Source organism: Phyllostomus discolor, chromosome 3, assembly GCF_004126475.2.
Source record: "Phyllostomus discolor isolate MPI-MPIP mPhyDis1 chromosome 3, mPhyDis1.pri.v3, whole genome shotgun sequence".
In the NCBI taxonomy this organism is placed as follows: Eukaryota; Metazoa; Chordata; class Mammalia; order Chiroptera; family Phyllostomidae; genus Phyllostomus; species Phyllostomus discolor.
Window position 1 is genome coordinate 113,771,842 of NC_040905.2, and position 17,050 is coordinate 113,788,891.

At 49.7% G+C, this 17,050-nt stretch overlaps 1 protein-coding gene across 1 annotated transcript; it reads right to left on the reverse strand.

Moving 5' to 3' along the window:
- Positions 1-39: 39 nt before the first annotated feature.
- ATP6V0C (ATPase H+ transporting V0 subunit c) lies at positions 40-5,700 on the reverse strand. Its single transcript, XM_028510925.1, has 3 exons — positions 5,431-5,700; positions 929-1,112; positions 40-768 (listed from the first exon to the last, which is right to left on the reverse strand). Exons 1-3 carry the CDS (start codon positions 5,507-5,509, stop codon positions 564-566), a joined length of 468 nt encoding a protein of 155 aa, XP_028366726.1. The 5' UTR covers positions 5,510-5,700; the 3' UTR covers positions 40-563.
- Between the last annotated feature and the right edge of the window lie 11,350 nt (positions 5,701-17,050).

Sequence of the window (17,050 nt, forward strand, 5' to 3'; positions counted from 1 at the left end):
CCCCCTCCTGCCGGCCCACACAAGCGCTGCACACAGACGTCCAGTCACATCCAAGAATTTTATTGGACAAGGCTCCAGGCCTGGCAGGCCCAGTACACTACCCCGCAGCCAGGGCTGGAGGGCAGTGATTCCATCCAAAGTCTCAGGGCACACGGTAACCCCACAAAGCAACACTCTAAAGATTACTATATAGTTGGGAGACGGGAGGGTTGCTCCACAAACGTGCGAACAGGTCAAATCTTTATAAATAAACATCCAGTGAAAATGACAACTCGAATTCATCCTTATACAGAACACTCTAGGGCAGGTAGAGGTGAAGGTGGCCAGAAACCAGCATCCTCACTGGTTAGGGGACCTGGATGGGTGATGAGTGGGCCCAGATGTCCACAGCACGGGGCAGTGGGGGCAACAGACGATGGGTACTAGGACACTGCGCATTTACAAGACCAACTACTGGGGGTGAGGGGCAGCTTCCCCGTGCCTGTGTGTCAGGCTGTTCATTCTGGAATGAGGAGAGGGTGGTCTTTACATCATATTCTGTGGCTGGTGGGCTTGGAGAGGGGCTACTTTGTGGAGAGGATAAGGGCGACGATGAGACCATAGAGGCCCAGCACCTCTGCGAAAATGAGGATCAGGATCATGCCCACAAATAGTCGGGGCTGCTGGGCAGTGCCCCGCACGCCGGCGTCCCCCACAATGCCAATAGCAAAGCCAGCTGCCAGCCCACTCAGGCCCACACTCAGGCCAGCGCCCAGTTGGAGGAAACTCCTAGGGGAGAAAAGACACAGGATAGACATTAGCTGCCTGCCAGGGAAGACGGTGGGAATGGGCCACTAGCCAGATGCCCATTCCCCAGTTGCCCCCCACCCTGTGCAGTGGCCTGACCCCAGGCAAGGAGTGGGTATGGTGAGAGGAACCCAGCACTCACCTGTAGAGAGTGATGTCTTCATTCAAGGAATTGGCAATAAGGACTGCCACCACTAGGCCGTAGATGGCAATGATGCCAGCCATAACCACGGGGATAATGGACTTCATGATCAGCTCTGGCCGCATGACAGACATGGCTGCGATGCCGGTGCCACTCTTGGCTGTACCATAGGCAGCACCCAAAGCTGTTGGGGGTGAGGGGAGGCAAGGTGAATCCAGAGCATCTGAGTCCAGGACCCTGGGGGTAGCTCTGACACAGTTGAGGGCCACCTCAAGTTATCACAGGCAATGGGGAGACGAAGGTGGCACCCAGTCAGGGCCAGGAAGTGATCCTCAAGGGAAATGGTCACAGCTGAGCACTCAAGGAATCCAGGTAACTAACTGTTCCTTTCTTCTACCAGAGATCCTTGTGGCTGATGGCTGTGTAGCCTATCTGAGCTCCTGCTCTGCTAGGAAACCCCCACCTGAGCTCGCCAGAACTTCCCAAGCCTGGTATACTGACCCCATATTCCCAAGCAGCTTTAGCTCAGCTGCTTACAACCTAAAAGGTGGAATTCTTTAACAGCCCAACAGTCCCACAGGGAAACAGGCTGCTGGGCCCCTGATGGATGATTCTGGACATGTTTTATCACACCTAGATTCTCAGGCACTCAGGTCAGAAAAGGCTTGGAAAAGCATGAAATGATTGTGTCAGCAGCCCAGATGTCAGGCCAGGGTCAGCCCCCACTGGCCCTAGGGCTGTGCCCAGGGAAAACATGCTGGAAGAGCCCTGCCGCACACAGGGCCCGACCACTGGTCAGGGAAAGCAGACTGGCAAGTCCTGTCCTCCCAGGCTAGTTTCCCAACTCCCCAACACTCCCAGCCCTAGGACACACTGCTGGAAGGGCTGCCATCTGTGTGGATGGGATGAACCTACCCTCAGCCACACAGCAGGCCTAGCTCCTTGAGTTTGAAGAGAATCCTCTCTAAATAACCAGAGAGAAAAGGTGAGCCAAGGCGAAGACAGGGCACAGGAAGACAATGGGTATGTGGAGCCATCACCCAGCCCAATTGTGAAGCCTTGGCAGATCTCCCAGAAGTCTAGCTTCTGCCCAAGGCCTCCAGTAATGGAGGTAGGAGGCTCTTGGGCAACCTGTCTCCTCCTCTTACACTGCCCTCCTGAAAGTTCCCCTTTCCTGGCTTCTGTCTTCAAAGTCTAGACTAACTTTTGCACAGGAGAGCCACAGAAGGCCAAGGCAGCTCTTATGACTCCTGTTACCTGTTCTCCAGGGTCCCACTATGCTTCTTGGGCAGAGGACAACAGGGGTAGAAGATGGAAAGAAGCAAGACAATCCTGGCCATTCATCTATTTGAGCCACAAGGTACCTACTCTGTTCATCACTAAGCAGGGGTAAGTTCAGAGGGACACTGCCTTCTCAGGCCTCTAAAAGCCTGGTGAGAAGACAGATATGGCACCTCCAAGCAGTGACTGTTCCCAGAAAGTGGGGAAGGTGGTGATGGAGTCTGGGGAAGTGCTTCATAGAGATGACATCTGAGTAGAGGGGTAACAGTGAGCAGGAAGATTCCAAACAGCATGAATGGAGAGCAACTGGAGGGAGAAGGCAAGGGTGGGGGCAGGGGAATCAGCACTGTCTGCCTCCTCCCCATGGTCCTGGAGGCACCTCAACACTGCCTTGCCTAGACACTCAGTGACTTCAGCCTGCTCGGGCCTGTCTTCATGAACCTTTCCTGGAACTCTCTGGGTTATAGTGCCTTCTTTGGGCTTTTACTGCAGGCCCTGCACACAGGCTATGTCACATACATGCAAGGGGCCAGTGCCATGACTCATTACTCAAGGGGGAGGGCACAGGCTGCCACATGGCAGAGTTTCCATGGAGATCGCTTACAGGGAACTCAGTATCGTAGCCAATTGCAAGAGACAGGGAGTTGCCTGGGCCCTTCTCTCAGAGGACAGCAGGGAGATCATGTAGCCAGGGCCAAGGAGGCTACAAGAGGAACAAAGGGAAGAAAAAGGGATGATCATCAGGAGAGAAAAGCAGTCTGGCTGAGCAGCAGCAGGTGTCTGAAAAAGCCCTGGATGCCAGCTCCAAAGGCCAAGCCCAGCAGGGCTCCAGATCCAGTGGGAGACGATGGGAAGACTGTGATCAGACAGCAGTTCCGGGAATGCAGGACCAAACAGAGGATGCCCACCAGCAAGGAGGAAGTCAAAGAAAATATGGAAAAGGAACAACTGAAAGCTTTGTGGAAGGTATGATGAAGAAAGAACTGACAGGACTTTTCTTTTTTGTCACAAGTTAAGAAAAAAGGGGAAGCTGAAATGGGAGATGGGGACCGGGAAGGCCTGAGAGTTGAGTGGGCCTCATTTGGTTCTAAGAAGACCAATCAACAAAGCACTAGGCAGCCCAAGGGCAATCTAGGCCAGGAGCTGGGGACAGCTTGGAATCAGTCAGGCAGCGACACCTGATGCCTGAGAAACGAGGGGCTTGTTCACATAGGTACAAGGATGTGGATGAAGATAAGTCTTGGAGAAAGACACGTTTAAACAGAGAAATGAAGTAAATTCAACCTGCTAAGCCCAATGTAGGGAAGGGAACAGGAATGAAACTGCATTCAAGACCAACAGGAATGAGTGGCCTCAATCACCAGGAGCCTAGGGCAAGCAAAAAACCCTGGGCCAGTGCTATCCTACTCTCAGTAACTTTCAGAGACCTGCTGGTCAGGGTCAATCTGAAAGTACCAAGTAAGTTCTAGGAGAAGAACAGAAGCACCTGGTAAACAGAGGGAGGCCACAAGCTAGGCACAGACAAGGGCTCAGGAGGCAAATTCAGCTTCAGGTACAAGCAGTGGCAGCCAGAATCCCATGTGGGCAGGCATCTGTTTTGTTCATTGATGTCTCCATGTGCTTGGCACATAGTAGGAGCTCAATCAAGACTCGTTGAATGAATGAATGAAGGCACAAGCAGCACCCCATAGGTGGCCAGGCAAAGCAGAATCCTGGAGGCAGAACACAGAATACACTGGGGTAAGGGGGCACAGCAACCTGCTTGGAGGCCCTGGAAAACAGCCCCTGAAGATGTGGAAAGAGCAGGCGTTGGCTAGGAGAGAAGGGGAAGTCCAGACCACTTCTCCCACCACAAATGACCTCTTACTCGCACATGATGGGAAGGGCAGGGCTCACTCAGTAGCTCGTGACTGACTGACAGGCTCAGGCAGAGGGAGGCCCCCAAGAGAGCAGAGCCCCCAAGTCCCCACCTCACAAGTGTTTACAGTCAGCAGAGACTGTTTGGTGTTCAAACCCTCAACATACCGGCATAGGGAGCCTCCCAATTCACCAAGTAGGGTGGGGCAGGGCGCCGTCATCAGAGCTGAAAACCAGATCCAGACCGGGCCAGACCAGTCCATGGGGAGTGCATCCAGACTACAACTCACTTCCCTGAGTTGCACATTTATGAGCCTACCCCAAAGGTCCTTCTCCCGGCCAGACCAATTTTCACTTAGTTCAGCACAGTAGGAGTGCCAAGATTCAACTTCAAAAGCAGGGTGCCATAAAAAAAAACTCTGGAAGACGACTTTCTCCATACCTAGGGCCGCCCCTCCCAATACCAGACCTCAGGGAAGGAAAGGAAGGTTATTCCTTCTTTCATTCATTGGGGTCAGAACTAGGAAACTCTTAGGACAAAGACCCAACCCTCTCAACACTAAGGCGCTGTGCAACCTTCTCACTCATCCCAAAGCAGCTTCTCAGCGAGTGACGACACAACACTGATGCTGGCCAGACTCCCTTCCTCCTCGACCTGTTTGATTCCCTGACCCCCCTCAATTCCAACCACTCCCACCTTTAGGTCCCTGCGGGCTCTCAGCACCAACTCCTCAGCCCAGCTTTCCCAACCCACCCACAAATGGCTATTGGGAAACAGTGACAAGTCCTAACCGGAAGCACCTACTCTGGATACAGACCCACCTAATCCACACCAGGGTGGGGGGAGGGTGAGAACTGTGGACCTCAGCTAAGAGCCCCTGGGCCCGATTCCCCTGCCCCGCCGTCCACAGACAGGGCCGGCCCCGCATCGAGGGAGCTTTCTGAGTTGTGATGTCACACCTGCCCGCAGGACTGGGAGGAGACGCACGCAAAGCAAGCGCAGGACCGCATGCATCCACCCCAGCCTCCCTCCCTCTCCTCCCGGGGCTAAGATGGCAGCGGCACTACCGCCCCACCCCCGCACCGTCACAGACTTGGGGCAGAGAGGCCGACCTGTGTACCCCCGGGATACCCTTGGGACCCGCACTCCAGCTTAGCCCGTATGCCCTGCACAGAACGCCCGATGGCCCAGGCAGCCTTCTGGGCCCCGAACCCCGCCCGCGGTCACGTGAGGCTTGGGACCCCCAAAAGCTCGAAATCACGTCAGAGTGACGTCACACACCGAACCCCAGCGAGCTGTGGGCATGAGTACCACGCGCCCTGGCGCCCCCCGCCTCCCGAGTCCCTCCTGTCGCGGCGCTCACCGCTGAAGACCATGGCGGCCGAGGCGCCCATGACCGCGAAAAAGGAGGAGTACTCGGGGCCGCTCTTGGCCTCGGACATGTCTGCGGGTGGGGAAGGGGCGAGGTCAGCGGGCCGAGGTGGGGCCGAGGACCGGCTAGGCGAGGCGGGAAGGCGGCGAGTGGCGAGCGGGAAGCGAGCTGGGAACAAACGATCTGACGGCTGTGAAGGCGATCAGCCCGTCAGCCGCTGCGCTCTAAATATCAGCACCGCAGAACAAAATGGCCGCAGCGGCCGTATCACATGACTCTATCCCCGCCCCCTCGGTCGGTACCACTTCGTGCCGGTGGGGGAGCCACGGCCCCCCGCACGCTTTACCAGCTCTCTGGCCGCCCCTACACCGTGCCGCCACCCCGCCAGCCCTGACTCTGGCATTCCGTTCCATCTAGGCCTCCGCGGATGCGCTGAGGCACCTCTCGGCCTCTCGGACCCCATGGCGCTGCGCCCGTCAGATCCCCCTGCTGGGGCGGGGCGGTGGCGTACCATATTATCATATGGGGTTGGACGTGGAGGCGCTCCGCCTTCTCTGCGGCTGCGTGGTGCCAGCCGGGACTCGATTTTGTGGGTTCTTTTTCTTTGCATTTTGTGGCGCGGATCATGGCAATTGAGTTCTCACGGCCTTGACCCCAGGCAGCCAGGACTACTCTCTCCTCCTCCTGGAGCGATCTGAGTTCCTAGCAGACCAAGCCAAATCTCGAGTCCCGGGCGCCTGCCTGTTCTGCTCCAGCCCCCGGGGAAGCCCCCAGCCCACCTGTGAAGTCCTGGCCTCTGCTTGTGTCCCTCGGTCGCTCTACCCCGACCCGGACCCCAGTCTCCTCCACACCCAGACCCACCAGCCCCCGACCTAGAAATTGGCGACTTATCTCCTGGCTTCCTAGGAAAAGGAACCCCCGCCCCGGCATCTGTCTCCTGTCTTGCATCAGGGGCCCAGACTTCAGTTGGGGGGGAGGGACGTCATTGCTTCTTAGGGTGACGGCGTGACTGGTTTGAATTTCGTCAGTGTTGCGACCTGTGGAGGCTTCCCCGGATTTCTGGGGTCCCTGTCCTTCCTGTCCCCACGCAAAGCTTGCACCTGCAGGGCTGCACTTATTTCTGGAGCAGCAGCTAATGGTTTCAGCTCAGCACGCAGCCTGGCCTGGAACTGACTGCCCTGCTTATAACAAGTGGTAGTGTGGCACCCCAAATGTCTGCCTCATCTACCCGCCAGCTCTGGTACCCTATGGCCTTTTGTCCCTTCCCTCTTAGGAGCCCTGGGTGACTACCTCCTGGGTGGGTCTTTCTTGAGCTCCAAGCCCTGGTTATGACATTAAAGAGTTTCCCTGAACATCCTAAATGCAGCTGGTCTCAGTCTTCTCCCTGTGGGCTGTGGGGTTCCTGTGCCTGACCCTCCTACTGGACTCTCAGTCCCATCTTCTAGAACAGGAACGTCAGTCCTGCTCTCTTCCCCTTGGTGAGGCTGGATGTGACACCCTAAACTTGGAGTCCACAGAAATGCCAGTTTTGTCCTGTTCAAAAAGAGAGGAGGCCACCGCTACATGGCTATAGCTCTCTGCACCTCTCTCTGCCCTAGACTCTAACTTCTTGACAGAGGAGTGTTTACTCCATGTGTCCACCTCACCTGCCCTCTATCCGTTATCCCTCCCCAGCTCCTTGCCTTTGCCAAGGTTGCCAGTGACTGCCATTTCTCTAAGCTGAGGGACAATTGTCAGACTTTCCGAGTGGGTTTCTGTTGCTGCAGCCTGCTGCCCACTCCTTTACAACTTCCTTCTTTCCTGCTCATTTCCTACAGCCCAGACACCCTTATTCCTTCCTGGAGTCACAAGGAGAAACAAGGATAGGCCTAGGTCCTATGATGGATCCTCCCCTCACTGGGTGATCATGTCTTCGGTCTGCATGTTTCTAGCTCTTCCCTAAGGTCAGCCCTCATAACTTCAGATAAACTTAGGTTCTAGGGCTAGGGAAGACCCAGGCCAGGGAGCTGGCTCTGGCTGGGGTTCCAGGGAGGCTGCGTACAGGGGGAGAATTTGGATAAAGGAAAGGAGGAACAGACTAGTCCACAGGAAGTAAAATGCACAGAACCCCAATATGGCTGAAATCCCAAGGCTGGGAAGTCAGGACCGTTCCCTCCTGGAGCTCAGGGAGCCATTCAGCTTTGATCCCGGTCCTCTCATTTTCCGCCCAAGTTCAGGCATGAGACATCACGCAGGGTCTCCAGTGGGGCTGCTGACACCTCAGACAAGCATGTCTCACACTGAACTTACCCTCCACCCTCATCACCACTGACCGGCTTCCACTTGGTTATTTCCACTTTGGGCAAGACACACCCCCATCCACCCTCCTGCTCACACCAGCAGCCTCCACGTCATGCTCTGCTCATCCTTATTACTCACCAAACCCTGAGGTTCCTCAGCTTCCCAGCACTCAGCTTGGACCCCACCAGCAGCCTGATGCCCCTTGGGTAGGCCTTCATTTCTGCTCTGGGTCTTTTCACAGCTTCTGCATGACCAGCCTATTCAGTCTTACTGCCCTGCTCCAAACCCATCTCCACCTTAAAGCTACAGAATCTTCCTAACTGGCACATCTGACCAGTCTCTCCCCTGGAATCCTTCAGTGTCTTTCTAACATAGACTGGACCCTTGGTAGTCTCTTCCCAGGCCCTCCTCCTTTTTTTTTTTTTTTTCTTTTTGGAATTTTATTATTTTTTAAAAAAATTTCCATTTTTAAAAATTTTATTGTTGTTCAAGTACAGTTTTCTGCCTCCCCCCGCCTCTCCCCCCCCCCCCAGCCATCCCCACTTCCCTCCCCTGATTCCACCTCCCCTTGGTTTTATCCATGTGTCCTTTATGGTTGTTCCTGAAAACATTTCACCTTTTCTCCCCATTACCCCCTCCCACCTCCCCTCTGGTTACTGTCCATTGGTTCTTAATTTCAATGTTTCTGGTTATATTTTGCTTGCTTGTTTGTTTTGTCAATTAGGTTCCACTTACAGGTGAGACCATATGGTATTTGTCTTTCACCACTAAGCTTATTTCACCCATTTCTTTCCTTTGTGTTGCCCCTTCCTCACCTGTGTCCTTGAGCCTGAAGTTCTCTCTATACTAACTTCTACTCCTTATTTTTTAAATTTTTATTTAGAGAGAGAAAAACATCAATTTGTTGTTCCATTTTATTTATGCATGCATTGGCTATTTCTCAGATGTGCCCTGCCCAGGAATCAAACCCACGATCTTGCTGTATCAGAATGGCTCTGTAACCAACTGACCTACCCAGCCAGGGTTCTTCCTTTCTTCTTACTTAGGGAATGCTACTCAGTCTTTAGAATGTAGAATTCCAGTTCCTCCAGGAAGCTCTCCTGATCTCTCTTTCTCCTCCTCAGCCCCTTTTTCATTTCTTGAACTCCACTACTACTTTTTTTTCACTTACTACCTTCCGCACTGAGAGTTGCTGTGCCTCTTTTTCTATATCTGCAACCGCTGGTAGGGTGCCTGGTGCACACAGCTAACATTTACTGATCACTAACTGTGTCCAAGGCCCGTTGCAAGCATTTACTGGGGTAGTAGGTAATCCTCACAATGACCTCTGAGGGAGCTCTCACTATTATTTTCATTTTGTGAAAAGGAAGTAGGCCTAGGAAGGATCATCATCTTGCCTGGGGTCAGGCAGCTAGAGACCAGTGGAACTGAAACTCTGGCTACACAAGTTGGGCCTGGTCCATGTGCCTCAAGCACCACCGGCCTCCTGCACCAGGGTTCAGGGAGCGTCCGGCGACCAGTGATGGGGCTAGAATGGACCAGGTCACCTTGCTCTAGACCTCCCAGCCCTGGGCAGGCTCTGAGGTGGGATGGGCTGGGGCTGTGGAAGGAAGTGGCCAAGGACACACACAGCTAACTCCTTGGCTTAAAACCACAATGTCATGAGCTCCTGGCCTGTCACTGCGCAGCTTTATTCTTGGGATTTCCAAGAATAAAGAAGGAGGGGCTTCGAGAAACTTACACCAGAGACTCGGATAGGGAGGTATAGAGATATGAGGTGAGGTCTTGACTCCTCCAAGGGTTTTGAGGGGGACAAAAGGGCCCACTGTCCACACTGAAAGACGGTGGCAGAGAGAAGGCCAATGGCACTTTGCAAGATCTGAGAGAAGAGAGGGGGATGGCTAGGGAGAAAAGGTCATTAAGATTCCAAATGGCCTCAAATGATTGGGAAAATGAACTTACCTGAACATGCCAATTCAAGAGAAGAGAGAAGAGTCAGGCAGCCTGAGCAGGGCCTAAGGGAGAACACTGGGAAACTGGAGACAAGCAAGCATCCCGGGCAGGGCGGCCTCTCCCTGTGAGCAATCCCAGGCTCCCTGTGGGTTGCATGAAGATACACCAGAGAGGGCATAACGCTGAGAGATGACTCTTGCTTTCTTGACCTGGCTAGATAAGTGTTACATGCGACCCAGGCAAGGCTGGGAGGAGATGGAACAAAAACATAGTTGTGTTAAGTTGGGGATAATGAGTAAAGGCGATTTTTTTGTATAGTTTTTAAAATAGAGTTTATAAAATGATGGGTTTTTTATTTTATTTATTTATTTATGTTTAGACAGAGAGGAAGGGAGGGAGAAAGAGAGGGAGAGAAGCATCAGTGTGTGGTTCTCTCCCACGCCCACCACAGGGGACCTGGTCCATAACCCAGGCATGTGCTCTGACTGGGAATCGAACAGGTGACCCTTTAGTTCACAAGCCGATGCTCAATCCACCGAACCACACCACCCAGGGCTATTTTTAAAATTTTTTATTTAGCCCTGGCTGGTGTAGCTCAGTGGGTTGACCGTGGGCCTGCGAATCAAAGGATCATGGTTCAATTCCCAGTCACGGCACATGCCTGTGTTGCAGGCCAGTTCCCAGCAGGGGACGCAGGAGAGGCAACCATACATTGATATTTCTCTCCCTCTCTCCTTTCCTTCCCCTCTAAAGATAAATAAAAATCTTAAAAAATAAAATTTTTTATTTGATTTTAGGGAGGGAAGGAGGGAGAGAGAGGTAGAGAGAGAAACATCAATTTGTTATTCTACTTATGTATGCATTCATTGGTTGCTTCTCGTATGTACCCAAATGTGCAGGGATTGAACTTGCAACCTTGGTGATCAGGACAATACTCTAACCAATGAAGCTGTCTGGCCAGGGCCACAAGTTACTTTTTTTTTTTTTAATGAAATATGTCTGGTAGGTAAACACAGCATGGCACAAGCAGGACCTGACTGACACACACAACGGTCAGTGGTAAAGGGTGCCCTAGGGCTGTCTGATGACCGGGAGTGGGTGTGAGGTCCTCTTCCTGGGCCTGCCTGAAGTAAGGAAGGAAGGAAAGGAGGAGGGAATCCCTGGCTGGTGTGGCTCTGTGGCTGAGTGCCCACCTGCAAATTAAAGGGTTGCTGGTTTGATTCCCAGTCAGGGCACATGCCTGGGTTGTGGGCCAGGTCCCCAGTGGGGGGCACCTGAGAGGCAACCATGCATTGATGTTTCTCTCCCTTTCCCCCTCCCTTCCCCTCTCTCTAAAAAATAAATAATACAATCTTTAAAAAATATTTAAAAGAAAAAAGGAAGGGCAGATGGACAAAAGAAAGGAAGGGAGGGAGGAGGAATTTTGTAGGTTTACAGTAAATCAGAACCTGGCATTGAGCCTGACACAGGCAGCAGTTCCTCAGAAAAGGTGCCACAAGGGGCATTGACTGCTCTGGACCCTCCCTCTGGTCTGGGGTTGGCATCCTGAAGGCCAGCACAACCTCCTCACCTCCACCAATCAGGGTTCCCAACCTCTGGACCCTGTCTGCCTTCCACCCTGAGCCACTCACCTGCACATAGTGAGCATCTACTACGTGCAGACACCAAGCTAGGCTATGAGGATAAAAAATCTAAGAAGAGAGCTCCTAACCTCCAGGAGGTCACAGCTGTGGGGGCTGGACAATGATGTCGCAGCCTAACTGGAAAAGCAGTTACTAGGCACAGAGGTGATACAAAGGAGGGAGGGGCTGGGGGGCTGGGGGGCTTGGACTGCCTCCATGGAAGTGGTCTTGGAACAAAGTATAGAAAGAGGAAGAGGGCTTCAGTAGGAAAAGACATGATCCGCTTTGCATTTAAATTACAGACCATCCCAATTCTGGAACGTTGGGCAGCTGCTTATAAGATGGAAAGAGGTGGACACACTCTGGTGTGGATAACCTCGGGGAGTTAAGTAACAAACAGCAGGGTGGGGAAGAGTGCACCGGTGTATTACCTGAACATGCATGCAGACACTGCTAACAGTGGTGGCCCCTGGGAACCTGGCGGGAAAGGAGACTACCTCCTGTGGATAGTCCCATATGTATTGAGTTGTTTTTTACTAGGTGTGCATTTTACCTTTCAAAAACTGTAAGCCAGGCAAGAGTGGGGAGTAAGTGCTCAATGGGCACAGGGTTCCTTTTGGGGCATGAAAATGTTGTAGACCCACACCCTGGCTGGTGGGGCTCAGTGGATTGAGTGCTGGCCTGTGAACCAAAGGGTCACCAGTTCAATTCCCAGTCAGGACACATGCCTGGGTTGCAGGCCAGGCCCCCAGTAGGGGGTGTGTGAGAGGCAACCACACATTGATGTTTTTCTCCTTTCCTTCCACTCTCTCTAAAAATAAATAAAAAACTTTTTAAAAAAGTTGTGGATCTACAAGTTGCACAGCCTTATGAATGCACTAAATACCACTGAATTGTTCATTTTAAAATGGTTAAATTCAACATAAATAAAATAAAATGGTTAAATTCAGCCCTGTCCAGGTGGCTCAAAAGGTTGCAGGTTCTATTAGGCCAGGCCAGGGCATGAACCTAGGTTGTGAGTTCAATCTTTGGTTGAGGGGCATATGGGAGGCAACCGATTGATGTTTGTCTCTCCCCTTTCCTCTCTCTAAAATCAATAAACATATCCTCAAGTGAGGGTTAAAAATAAAATAAAATAAAATAAAATAGTTAAATTCAGTCTTAAAAAGATAAAAAACAAAGCACTTCTATAGCTGGCACATGATTACTATGGACCAGGTCCAAAAAGGGGCCCACAAGAGGTGGTGGTGGGAGGAGGGGAGAGGGTGTTCCCGCCTTGTCAAGCTGACCTGGCCTGAGGCAGGCAGTCTTCTGAAACATCAGCAGTTTCTCAGAAACTTCTCTGCACCCAGGCCCAGGCCAGGGCAATTTTCACCAATTCTGCTCTGTGTTACAATGTCTTAATGTCAATCACAAGAAGACCCTAAGCATGCTTACAGCAAAAAGCTATTACTGCTGGGAATGTTGGTGGCACTCCCCAACCACAGGCCCCAGAAATGCATACTGCCATGTGAGACCAGTGCAAGCCCATTTCTCTTCCAGAATCACCCTGGACAACACCAGCAGCACAGGCGGGACCATATGGGGGCTCCTGCTCTCCAGCTGACAGTCTCAAGGGGAAGGAATGGGGAGACTAGCAAAGTGCTGTCTCCTGGGAAACAGGAGCCTCAGGGAAAGCGTCCTGGTGCAGGGGTTCTGCAGCCGACTCAGGGGTGGGAAGCGGCCTGTGTAAAGGCCCGGAGGCAGAGGCTGTTGGTTCAGAGGAGAAACTGAAACAGCTGACACCAAGCCTCCATTCACCTGTCCCATCAGGACTTTTCGAACCTGGGCCTGGCCAGGATCCCAACCCATCAGGGCAGCAGGAGAGCTGACAGGGTCTTTGTCTTGAGGCAGCTACAAAGGCAGAGAGGGGCTGGAGCCTGTCTCCATCCTGAGAGACAGAGTACAGAAGCTGAAGGAAAGAGAGAAGCAGCAGTTTCACAGGAGTGGGGCAAAAGCAGTCCCCCCTCATCCACAGCAGCTACAGGAAGGGAAGGGCACTGGGATGAGACAGACAGATGGAGAAAAAAGGTTTTCATTTTCCTTTATATTGTATAGGTACACCGAATTAAAATCCTGGGTATTAGAAAAGACATTAATATTGACTTATATAACCTTTCAGATAAAATACTCTCGTTTTGATGAGCATGACTTCTTGATACTGAACTTTCCACATGACAGGCAGGGGTCCAAGCAATTCTTGACTGAGACATTCGACCACTCCTCTCATTCCTCTTATTTATGGAGTGCATCTACATGACAGGCTGTGTGAACAAGAGAAAGCAAAACAAAATCAGGGAAGGACTTGGCTCACACTGGCCTTGGCAGCACATGGAGCAGGACATACATCTCCTGTAGTGGAGAGAAACTTTTCTTACTTTTTGAACTAATGCGGTGTTTTAAATTCTTCAAGGGAGCAATCCTCCTCCAAGTCCGGGGCTTTGTTCTCCTGCAGAGATGTCAGTTCTGAAGGCAGTGTACCCAGTGTTCCCCATCCCACTGTAACGTTTTTGCAACAGATATTTCACAGTGATGTCATTGCATTTGTTCTCATTTTGTTTATGATTCAAATGAAAACTGACCAAACATATTACTAAATCACTTAGTTTCACTTTTCTAAAGTTGGATTGTGTTGGAAAGCCACACATTCTCTCACTACACATTAATTTCTATAGGGTCCTCACAATTTTTTTTACCACATTTATTTACATGCGCCAGTGTCAGTCCAGTTATCCATGTTTCAGCCAATAACCATCCTTCACTGGAATGGAAAGTAAAAATTATTCACATATTTTTCTCTTCAATCTTTAACTCATAAGTTTTTGACAAAACACGTCCTTTGCCAGTCAATGCGCTTCAGTCTGAAATAGAGCAAAGGTTTGCTCCTGTCTCTTTGCATGAAGATAAAAACAGGCCAAGACTGGTCCTGGCTGGGTAGCTCAGTTGGTTAGAACATCATTCCCACATACCAAGGTTGTGGGTTCTCTCTGATTAGGGCACATACAAGAATCAACCAATTAATGAATAAATAAGTAGAACAACAAACTGATGTTTTTCTCTCTCCTTTCATCTCTTAAAAAAATTAAAACAAACAAACAAACAAAGAAACAGGCCAGGACGGCTTGCACTACACAAACTTCACCCTGTTGCTGATGGCCTTGCTGGACTGCAGTATCCCTCTTGTCAGGGTGCTTCTGACAAGACAGCTTCTCCTGGTGGACTGAGCAGCCAGGTAACGCACCTGTGGATTCAACAACCTGAAGTAGGAGGTTTAGTTGGTTGGTATGTCTGTCATGTCAGGGGTCAGTGTGACCACCGACTTGCTTCCTCAGTCTCAAGTGCAGTGCTGACAAATTCTACATGACTGCGAGCATGTCTGCAAGTGCGTGGATGCATTTCATCTTTAGTAACAAATCACATGATGCTGTACCTAACTTCCTGAGTACAATCTGACATTAATTTAACAAAGATCATACACTTTTTACACACCAGATTTTTAAAAAAGATTTATTTTTAGAAGGGAAGGGAGAAAGAGAGAGAAACATCAATGTGAGAGAGGAAAAGCAATTGGCTGCCTCATGTACATGCCACAACCAGGAAACAAACCCACAACCCATGCATGTGCCCTGACCAGGGATAAAATTTTGACCTTTTCCCTTGTAGGACAATGACCAACTGAGCCACACCAGTCATGGCTACACCAGATAGTTTTTTTAAATCCCCACACTTTTCTGCCTATTTAGCGTTGTCAAGGGAAGCACCATGAGGTATGCTTGGTACCCCCGCTCCATTTGGTAAATTCTCTGTGCAAACAAGACATTTAGGAAGAGATGAAAACAGTCAAAATATATGGACACATGTTTGAGACAGTTGCTGTACTACCTAATTAGTGGCATTTATTTATTTTAAAGACTTTACTTATTTATTTTTAGAGAGAGAGGAAGGGAAGGAGAAAGAGAGGGAAAGAAACATCAGTGTGTGGTTGCCTGTCACACTCCCCTTACTGGGGACTTGGCCGGTGACCCAGGCATGTGCTCTGACTGGGAATGGAATCAGCAACCCTTTGATTCACAGGCAGGTGCTCAATCCACTGAGCCACACCAACCAGGGCTAGAGGCATTTTTTAAAACCAGTGTTAAGTCTTGTGCATTTGATTACATTGGGTTTATAAAAATGTGGGCAAGTAGATGTCTATAAAAATCAAATCTATTCCTGGAACAGAAAAAAGACTGCAGAAAAACTCAGGACAAAAAAGGTTATAGGTTTGTTTTTCTTTAAACATTTTATTTATTTTTAGAGAGAGGTTAAAAGAGGGTAAAAGAGGGGGAAAGAAACCTTGATGTGTGAGATGTGTGAGAGAAACATCAATCGGCCGGTGCTAGATCCATTGAGCCACACCAGCCAGGGCAAAAAGGATACAGGTTAAGTTAATAGCATTATATCAATGTTAATTTCTTTGTTTTGATAAACATATGATATTAACATTGGAGGAAGCTGGGGAACAAATAAATGGAACTCTGTACCATCTTGCAACTCCTCTGTAAATCTAAAATTATTTCAAAACAAAAAGTTAAAACTGAATCTATTGCCATAGCCAGTGTGGCTCAGTTGGTCAGTTGGAGTGCTGTCTCATAAACTGAAAGGCCATGGGTTTGAATCCCCATCAGGAGGCATACGAGAAGGCAACCAATTGATGTTTGTCTCTCACTGGTCATGCTTCCTTTGCAGGACAACACTGAACCAACTGTGTTACACCAGTCAGGACTGAAAAACAATTTTTAATTCAATAATTAAAACTCTGCAAAATAAAATGGCTTATTCTGACATTAAAAATTATTCTTGAAAAACTGATTTTCTGAAGCCCTAAAGGCATACAGTCCATTTAATGAATCATTGAATGAAGTGGTTTAAACTAATTGAGTTTTGTTTTTAAAATAAACTTTTTAAACATTTGTAGAAAAATAATAACTCATGATGTAAGCCCATAAAACTTTGGCTAATTTTTTTTTACAGAAAAATATTTTTATTTCCCTTTTTGTTCCCCTTTCTTTTTATTGTTGTTAAGTACAATTGTTTCCATTTTCTCCCCATCACTCCCACCCACCCAGCCATCCCCACCTCCCACTGTCGATTCTACCCCTCTCTGGCTTTGTCCCTTTGCCCACACGTCCTTTATACATGCTCCCTGATAATCCTTTCCTCTCCCCTCCCCGTCTTATCCCCTCCCACTTCCCAACTTTGGCTAATTTTTAACATCAAAAGTTAATAATAAATAACTAAGAGGAAATAATACAGAATATTAACAAATTATGTGCTGTTTGGGAAATCCTAATATATAAGGACAATAAGAAAAATAAAGATAATAATCACAAATGACTTTTAGTTTAGCAGAAAAAATTAGGAAGATAAGAAATTCAGAGTGGGGTGGAAAAGGGTATAAGGGGGATAAGTGGTAATGGCAAAATATACAATAAAACATAAACTAATTATAAAAAAGAAATTCAAAGAAACCATTTTGCATGCACACACAAAGATTTCATGAGACAGAAATCATGACTAAGTAGCAATTGCTCTCCCTGGGCTGGATCTCTGAGAAGGCTCAACAGGGGCCTTGGGACAACCACAGAGAATCCTCTGGGTTTTCCAGAAAAAGAATCCCCCAGTTTAGGAAGTTTGCAGAGAGAGCCATGCAAATAGTACTGAAATATACCTTTAGC